This window comes from Nycticebus coucang, chromosome X, assembly GCF_027406575.1.
Source record: "Nycticebus coucang isolate mNycCou1 chromosome X, mNycCou1.pri, whole genome shotgun sequence".
In the NCBI taxonomy this organism is placed as follows: domain Eukaryota; kingdom Metazoa; phylum Chordata; class Mammalia; order Primates; family Lorisidae; genus Nycticebus; species Nycticebus coucang.
The window spans coordinates 24,002-32,563 of NC_069804.1; the positions used below are offsets into that span (position 1 = coordinate 24,002).

General features: G+C 57.6%; 1 protein-coding gene across 4 annotated transcripts; it reads left to right on the forward strand.

Moving 5' to 3' along the window:
• The first annotated feature begins 395 nt into the window (after positions 1-395).
• LOC128577557 (regucalcin-like) lies at positions 396-6,503 on the forward strand. Of its 4 annotated transcripts, none has more exons than XM_053579796.1 (7): positions 396-444; positions 1,700-1,865; positions 2,431-2,628; positions 3,610-3,825; positions 4,600-4,731; positions 5,569-5,723; positions 6,042-6,502. In XM_053579796.1, exons 2-7 carry the CDS (start codon positions 1,703-1,705, stop codon positions 6,090-6,092), a joined length of 915 nt encoding a protein of 304 aa, XP_053435771.1. In that variant the 5' UTR covers positions 396-444; positions 1,700-1,702; the 3' UTR covers positions 6,093-6,502. The 4 variants fall into 4 exon arrangements, with proteins under 4 accessions (XP_053435771.1, XP_053435770.1, XP_053435768.1 ...); XM_053579795.1 differs by lacking the exon at positions 396-444 and adding an exon at positions 623-823 and having other exon boundaries at positions 6,042-6,500; XM_053579793.1 differs by lacking the exon at positions 396-444 and adding an exon at positions 1,161-1,244 and having other exon boundaries at positions 6,042-6,503.
• The last annotated feature ends 2,059 nt before the right edge of the window (positions 6,504-8,562 follow it).

Genomic DNA, 8,562 nt, shown 5'->3' on the forward strand with positions numbered 1-8,562 from the left:
TTCCTGTAGTAGGGTTAGGGTTAGGGCGGCGGCTGGTGCAGAGTAAAAGTCAGGGTCCTGCAGCGCTGGAGGGTGGAGGCAGGCTTAAGTGTTTGTTAAATCTGGGTCCCTCTTGAGGCGCGCGGCTCAGGTCTGTGGAACAAGTGAAGCCGGGAGAGCAACAACGGGAGTTCTCTGCGGGCTTCCTTGTGAGCCAAGCCTTGAGCAGTTCCCTGCGTGTCTGCCTGAATGTGCCTGTGAGCCCGGTTCCCTGCGTACCCGCTCCAGGGGGCCCAGTGCGCCAGGCTCTCTCCGTGCCTGCCAGGTGAGCCCGGAGCGCGGAGCACTCTCTGTACCTGCCCAGTAAACCGTATGCTCTGCCAGGTGAGAGCCAGGGTCCTTCAGGCCCTGGAAGAGTCAGCACAGAGAGCTCCGCAACTAGTCCGCCGGCACCACTAGAACCAGGTAAGCGCCCTCGAGGTGCTGAGGACCCCCCCTCCCAAGCCGGCTCCCTGCCACTAACCACGACAGGAAGTCACATGGGCCACACTGGCCTGGGCTCCGAGCGGGGCGCGTAAGCGACTCCCACTCCCACCTTAACAGAGTGACAGGTCGCCCTTGCAGCTGCCCTGAGGGCTCTGCCGATCGGGGCAGAGCGACGCTGATCTAGGACACGCGGGGAGTGACAGGGAGGGACCAGCGCAGGAGGGAGGGACTGCGGCGCCCGCACGCCCGATGCAGCCTGGTAGTTGGAGAAGGAGGCTGTGTCGGAGCAGGAGCCAGAGCGAAAGTGGCCTGAGTGCCTTGCGAGCCACCCTCTGGTGTGAAAGTGACCCGCTTCTAGGTGATTAAATTTTCAGGGTATCCCAAATAGCAGGAAGGGTTTTCTACAATGAACCGGACAGAGGGAAGGATTTTACAAAGCAAATCCTGCTACAAGGAAACTGAAAGGGACATTTTGTGTATCTAACCCTTTCAAATGAGACAGCCCAGCCGGGAGGCAAGGGGTGCGCTGCCAAGGGTTACCTGTCACTCTGTTAAGGTGGGAGTGGAAGTCACTTATGCGCCCTGCTGGGAGCCCAGGCCAGCGTGGCCCATGTGACTTCCTGTCGTGGTTAGTGGCAGGGAGCCGGCTTGGGAGGGGGGCTCCTCCCTCTGGGCAGCCCCTACCCTCAGACCAATGCCTGTGTTGTCTGGGCAAGCGCCTGGCTTCTCTGGGCCTCAGATTCCCCATGTTTAGTCTGGGTTGTGACAGTGTGGGCCTGGTAAGTGAACACACAGTGTGCTCAGAGCAGGGGCAGGCCCTTCTGGGAGACAGTCTTGGGAGATTTTGCAGAGTGCTGTCTTTTCCAGCAAACTGCCCTCCAGCGTTTTCTGTGGGTCTTTGTGTGTTGGGTTCAGGGGGCATAGGCCCCCAAGAACAGGCCCTGGTTGGGGTGGGCCCTTCTGTCCCCCAAGAACAGGCCTTGATCTGGGTGGGCCTTTTCTGTCTTCTGAGAAAGGGCTCTGCCCGGGTGAGTCCTTTGGTTTGTTTTCTGGGTCTCTGAGCGAGTGACCTTCAAAGGGCAGAGAGCTGTCATCATAGCATGTGGACCATGTATGTCTTCACAGACCTGGAAGGGTCATGGTCTCAGGCTGCCTAGCACCCCCACCCTGCTGTCCAGGAGAAGCAAGGGCTGAAGGCTGGGCTAATGTTCACTGATCCTGTCCCTCTGCTCAGGCCATGGCATCCCCCAAGATCGAGGCTGTCATCAGGCAGCGGCACCGGATGGCCGAGTGTCCAGTGTGGGAAGAGGAGACAGGGCAGCTGGTGTACGTGGACATTAACAGCAGGAATGTGTGCCGCTGGAACCCCTTCACAGGGGAGGTGCAGACCGTGGGCCTGAGTGAGTGGAGGGGACGCACCCATGCAGGGCCTGGACTTGACCCCTATCAGAGGGTGAGTTGAGCGGGGTCCATCACATGAAGGCTCTCGTTCTCTTACCCTGCTAGCCTTGGCTCCTGAGACCCAGGGGTTGGGGTGGCCCTAACCCTAAGGCATTGGGGGTCAGGGTAACCCTAAGCCTAATCTGAAGCCCTGGGATTGACTTACCCTTGCTCAGTGGGCTGAGCACCGCCCACCAGTGAGGAGGGCTGCACGCCCTCCCCAGGAGGCAGAAACCACTGTCCTCCTCACAGACAAGGAGGCAGATACATGAGGTCGGTCTCCTGCTGGGCCCACGGTGGGTGCTGTGTGTGTAGGGGGTTGCAACAAAGTGATCTCAGGAAGAAGCTGGGCGGCCCACAGATGCCAGCCCAGATGATGCCTGGGACCAGCCAGGCCCACTGCCCTGGGAATAGGGGACAGATCTGTCTATCAGCATGTCCTGATGGGTGCAGGCAGTGGGGGACCTCATTGGACCCGTGGAAATGCAGGAACTGGGTCACCCCTTGCCCACCAACTTCCCCCAGGAAACCGTGTTGGCTCTGTGGCCCTGTGCCAGAAGGGGACCTACTTGGTGGCTGCCGGCACCTGCCTTGGCCTCCTGGACTGGGGAACAAAGCAGGTACAGTGGGTGGCCTGGCTGGACAGGGACAAGCCCCACAACAGGTTCAACGATGGAAAGGTGGACCCTGCTGGGAGGTTTGTGGCAGGTGAGCTTCCAAAAGGTGAGGATATGGTATGGCCTCAGCCCACTGAGCCAGGGGTCAGTGGAGACACAAAGAGGTCAGCAGCTCAGCCTATGGAGCAAAGGCATGCCGACCTCAGGGCCTGGGCAATTCTCCACTCACAGCGGGTGCTGGGGGCTGTAAGAAGCTGTCCCCATGTCCCCTGAGGAAGGAGCACAGGGTGCAGTCCATGCCCTACACTGCCCTGGATTCACCAGGCTACCATTCTGGAAGGTTTCCTTTGATGCCAATCCTAGTCTTTTCCCCATTTATGCCTCCTTGGCTCCTGACTACCCACACAGACACGGCCTCCACTTTCCTTGGAGTGGCTGAATCCACAAGCATGCAGCAGAGGCCACAAGCACATTCCTGAAGGCATCCACGTTTTGGGAGAGCATCACACTTGCCCTGGGTGTTCTGGGTGGGTGTCAAAACCTGCAGTCAGCAGCTGCCTGGGAACCCAGCACCCTGCAGTGCTCAGGGCCTGTGGCCAGCTCACAGGAGGGGCCGTCAGCACTATCTGCAGAAGAGTCAAGAAAGGCCTGAGAGCAGGTGTGAGCTTCCCATTTGGGATGGGAGTGCCAGTCACAGACAAGCTGGCTTCAGCCAGGGTCTGCTGCAGAAATCCCAGGGCACCATTCTGAGAGCCTCAGGAAGGGAGTAGCTCAGGCCACACAGGCAAAATGCCAGGAGCAATAGACAGGAGTGTAGGGGCCATGGGGACACAGTCTTAGCCCAAAACATCAGAAATTGGCAAGAACTAGTTCTTCCACCTGGGGAGGCTGTGGGGACAAGTGTTGGGGTCCCTGAAACCACCTCACATTCAAGACTTGCTGGGAGGCTCAGAGTCTGTTATCGCCATGGTCACAGTCACAGCTATGGTGGGGTCACAGGACTACCAGGATGCAAGGTCAGCCCTCAAGGGAAGGTGGGGGGGGCTTCTGGACTCCTGGCCCTCTGGCTGACCTCTGACCTTCCCAGGCACCATGCCAGAGGCATCTGCCCCAGGCATGTGGGCACGAGGGCAGGGCTCACTGTACACGCTCTATGGTGACGGCTCAGTGGTCAGACACCTGGAAGGGCTGGGCATCCCCAACGGGCTGGACTGGTCCCTGGATCATAGGACCTTCTACCACGTGGACAGCCTGGACTACTGCGTGCGGGCGTTCGACTATGACATACAGACGGGTGGGATAGGTACGCACCATCCCATCCAGCCCCTTCCCTCAGGCCCCAGCCCAGCACTGACATCCCCACCCTAGCCACCCCCGTGGGGGCTGAGGAGAGTATGTGGCTCCTTGAGGTCACCCTGCTGTGTGTACCCAGGAGGGGATGTGGTCTTCCCTGAAGTCACCCTGTGGGCATCCAGGAGAGGACATAGGCTCTCCAAGGCCACCTTGCCATGGACACCCAGGAGTGATGTGGGCTCCCCTGAGGTCACTCTCCTATGGGTACCCAGGAGGGGATGGGGGCTTCCCCAAATCACACTGCCATGGGCACTCAGAAGAGGATGTGGGCTCCCTGAAGTCTCCCTCTATGGCAGTGGTTCTCAACCTTCCTAATGCCGCAACCCTTTAATACAGTTCCTCATGTTGTGGTGACCCCCAACCATAAAATTATTTTCGTTGCTACTTCATAACTGTCATTTTGCTATTGTTATGAATCGTAATGTAAATATCTGATATGCAGGATGGATTTAGGGAACCCCTGTGAAAGGGCTGTTCAATCCCCAAAGGGGTTGCGACCCACAGGTTGAGAACCACTGCTCTATGGGCACCAGGAGGGTAGCCTGCCATGGGTACCCAAGAGGGCCATGGGCTCTCCTGAAGTCACCCTGCCATGGCACCCAGGAGGGACATGGGCTCCCTGAGGTCACCCTGCTGGAGCACCCAGGAAGGGATGTGGGGTCCCCTTCTGGGGCACCCACTGGGGCAGGGAGCATGCTGTCCCACTTCCATCCTCTGGTTGCAGCAAATCCACGCATCCTGTACCACCTGCAGCAGGGGCAGGGCATGCCAGACGGGATGTGTGTGGACACTGCGGGGAAGCTCTGGGTGGCCTGCATTGATGGAGGCAGGGTGATCCGTGTGGATCCTGAGACAGGTGAGTGCCAATGGCAAGGCCATCAAAGTTGGCCACATCAGGGGTCAACCGTGTCCATAGTGTCCTGGAGTGTTCAGGAGTCAGGGATGGGGAGGCAGTCACGTGCTTGTAGGGACACACTTGTCCAGCTGCTGAGGGGCCCTTCCTTCCCAGATGGCACAACCTCCCAGGGTTGGGTTTCACCATTTGGCAAGTGTGGTGTTGTCCCACAGTCACCCTTATGAGGGACTAAAACTGGGGCTTGAACAACAGATTTTATCTTCTCTCAGTCCTGTAGACCAGAAGTCTGAAATCAGCATGTGGACCGGGACAATGTTTCTCCAGATGCCCTAGGGGAGGCTTCTTCCTGCCTCTCCCAGCTTCTGGGGTCTCTAGGTATCCCTGGGCTTGTGACCACATCACTCCAGTCTCTGCCTCTGTCTCCACGTGGCTTCTCTGGTGTGTCTGTGTCTCCTCTGCTATCTCTTAGGAGGACACCTGTCACTGGATTTAGGGCCCTCCCTAATCCAGGATGGTCTCATCTCGAGATCCTTCACTAATTACACCTGTAGAGACCTATTTCCACATAAGATCCTGTTCTGAGGCCCTATTTGTTGTGAATATGGGGGGCACACCATTGAGCCCACCATAGGAGGTGAGGCCAGGCTGGGCTGGGAAGGTTAGGGTTCAGGTTTGGGTTAGTGTTCAGATCAGGGTTTGGGTTAGGGTTACAGTTCAGGTGCTACAGTTGTCATGGGGAGCCATGTGCTGCCAAGGATTGGCCTGGGGTCAGGCCAGGGGCCAGGCCAGGTAGTTGGCAGCCAAGGGTCCCAGCATTGGCCTTCACCTTACTCACAGGGATGCTGCTATGCACGGTACACATGCCCGTGTCCAGGGTCACATCCTGCAGCTTTGGGGGCCCCAGCTACATGGACCTGTACGTGACCTCCGCGGCAGATGGCCTGAGCCAGGAGCAGCTGCTGAAGGAGCCTCAGGCTGGACACGTCTTCAAGGTTTGAGAAGGTTTTTATACTGAGAGTCCCTGTGGCAGCTTTTGTGCTGCTCTGCACCGGGTGACAGTGGGTGGGAAGGCATCTTAAACTCTGGTAGGGTTAGGCCAAGTGGGTGTATCTGCAGGTGGGTGGAGGTCACTTCATCAACCCTCCTAGAAAACAAACATTTCAAACACAACCCCCCAGTGTGACACAAAAATTGTGTTTTCAGTGTGTGGCTTATGAAGTGCCCAGACTCGGTCTAGCCTCACTCTGCCAGTAACACCATGTTTGGGCAGCAATGTGGGCCTGACCACAGCCTCTCTGCATCCTCTGCAGGTCACCAGCCTGGGAGTTAGAGGAGTCGCCCCTCACGCCTTTTCTGGCTGAAAGCCACACCAGAGGGACTGGGCCAGCGTCAGTGGCTCAATCTAGTCATCCCTGCATGAGTGGCTGGGTCAGGGCCCAGAAATATACATGGCCAGTCTTCAGAATCGCTCCGTTGCTCACTGCTTGAGGACATGAGTCACATGGGGGGACCAGGCACAGGTCTCTGGCATGGTACCCTGTTGTGTTACTGAGCCCCTTAGTCTGCCTACAAGGTTGTCTGCCTGTCCCAGAAATCTTCTGGGTGTGACAGGTGATATCTCTGCAGATTTTAAATTCCCAATTAAATTTTTTTTAATTGTGGTAAATGTATATAAAGTTAATGATTTTAAGGTGAATAGTTCAAGGCATTTAATGCACTCACAATGTTGTCTTGTTATAGAATATTTTCTTCACCCCCAGAGGAGACCCATCCCCATCGGCAGTCAGTCCCCACCCCCCTCCCCAGCCCCTGCTGATGCCGGGTCCACTTTCTGTCCTCATATAAAGGGGACCCTCCTCCCTATGGCCTCTGTGTCTAGCTGTCCTCACTGAGCCTCTGAGTCTTCCGTAGCAGGTGTTGGGACCTCGTCCCTGTCTGAGGCCAAGCACGATTCCATGTGCAGGCCCACCATACACTGTCCACTCCTTGGCTGGGGACCCTCAGGCTGCTCCCACCTTCTGGCTGTTGTGCAGAGAGCTGCTGTGGGTACCTTGGACGTGTTTTCATTTTAGCAAGTCTTTGCTGGGTCAAGGTAGCCCTGTATCTGACTGAGGACCCTTCAAAGGACTCACCAGCATTTGGTGTTCCCATCCCAAACATGCACCTGGATTGATAGGACATTCTTGGGCCATGACTCAGAGGGGTCTCCAGTGTGGCATGAGCAGGGTCCTCACCACACACAGGGGCACATGGGGCTGTGAGGCTCCAGCTGTCTAGAACAAGGACACCCATTCCATGGCTCTCAAGGTGCTGATGGCAGCTCACTTCCTGTGAAGGCATCTGGGGGGTGTTGAGTCAGAATGAGAGTTCTGGACCAGGAGGAGGAAGGGCCTTGGACACTGTCACTGCTGTGGGAGCATGTGAGGGCCACTGGGAAGTGGGTCCTAACTGAGAGGTCATCCCCGGGAGGGGGGTACAGCAGGTCCCCAGGGCAGAGCCTTTGGAAGGGGGGCAGGTCTGGGGGGCAGCATCCTCAGAGGAGACAAAGCCCCTGGAGGGGACAGAGCCCTTGGAGGGGGCGGCAGGCCCAGGGGGGAAGGGGGGACCTCCGTCAGGTATAGACTGTGAAACCCAGGAGCCTGAGGGGTCAAGGCTGGGGGAGGATGAGTGTGGGCCCAGGAATCCCGGAGTCATCTGGGCTGAGAGCCAGTGCTCTGGTCAGGGACATGGGAGAGGCGGTGGATTCTCAGCCTCTCTCCTACTGTGACTCTGGGGATCTGGCTCGTTGCCTGTCAGATGTGTGTGCTGCATGTCACTTAGACAGGGAGGAACCTGTCCCAGCTGGCAAGGTGGCCCCAGGGTATCCAGGACAGGACAACCCACAGAGACAGAAGGTAGCTGCAGGTCACCAGGGGCTGGGCCGGGGTTTGGGGAGTGACCACTGGTGGGTCCAGGGCCTCGTCTTGGGGTGACAAGGACATCGTGGAAACAGAGAAGTGTGGGTCGCTTCACATTTTGAGTGTGCTATATGTTGGTAAATTGTACACTTTAAAGGGTTAATCGTTAAGTATGGTGACTCATCTCAATTAAAAAAAATAACTGCAAGAAAGAAGAGAACAGACAGCCAGCTCTGGGCACAGCACAGGGCTGTCCACTCTGGGCTCGGAGCAATGGCCAGAACGCGCCTATGGGCCTGCTCAGGGCAGTGTCCAGGCACCCACTCTGGACCACACCCAGCAGGTGTCTCATGAAGACCAGGGGTCCAGGATGAGAAGATGTAGGGGTCCTGAGCAGCTCTCGGGACACAGACAGCCATGGACGTTGCTGGGACAATGGCCCTGGTTAGCCTCTAGTCCCGACACTGATGGGGATGGTGCTTGGACAGTGTGCCCTCTGGGGACCGTCCTGGTCTTTCTGAGGCTTTGGCAGGATCAGGGTTTCTGTTCTTCATAAGCTCCTGCAGGTGGCGCTCAGCCCTCATGTGACAGAAGATCAGACAGGCTTCCGTGATGGCTTTCCCTTCCTGTCTTCCTGCCATCTACTGCCCCTTGACCCTGGGCAACCCTCCCACCCTCCAAAATGACTGTGTGCCTCGAGGAGGTGTGGATTCCTCTGCCCTCCCAGGTTTCTTAGGAAGAAGGGTCACTTGCATGAACTGCCCCCAACCTAGGCAGGTTCCTCTGACCAGGAAGCCCTGGGTGGCCTCTGGGACCCCCTGGGACCTCTCTGGGTAGGTTCTGGGATCCCCAGGATCTCTCTGGGTGGGTTCTGGTATCATCTGGCACTCCCTGGGTGGGCTCTGGGACCCCTTGGGACCTCCCTGGGTAGGCT

What these genes read in the sequence shown, in the direction of transcription:
- LOC128577557 (XM_053579793.1), top strand. Translation starts at nt 1,212, where the DNA reads ATGTTTAGTCTGGGTTGTGACAGTGTGGGCCTG. An exon ending in GGTGCAGACCGTGGGCCTGA is followed by an intron (nt 1,866 to 2,430) that starts GTGAGTGGAGGG and finishes AACTTCCCCCAG; the next exon opens with GAAACCGTGTTGGCTCTGTG. An exon ending in CCGTGTGGATCCTGAGACAG is followed by an intron (nt 4,732 to 5,568) that starts GTGAGTGCCAAT and finishes CCTTACTCACAG; the next exon opens with GGATGCTGCTATGCACGGTA.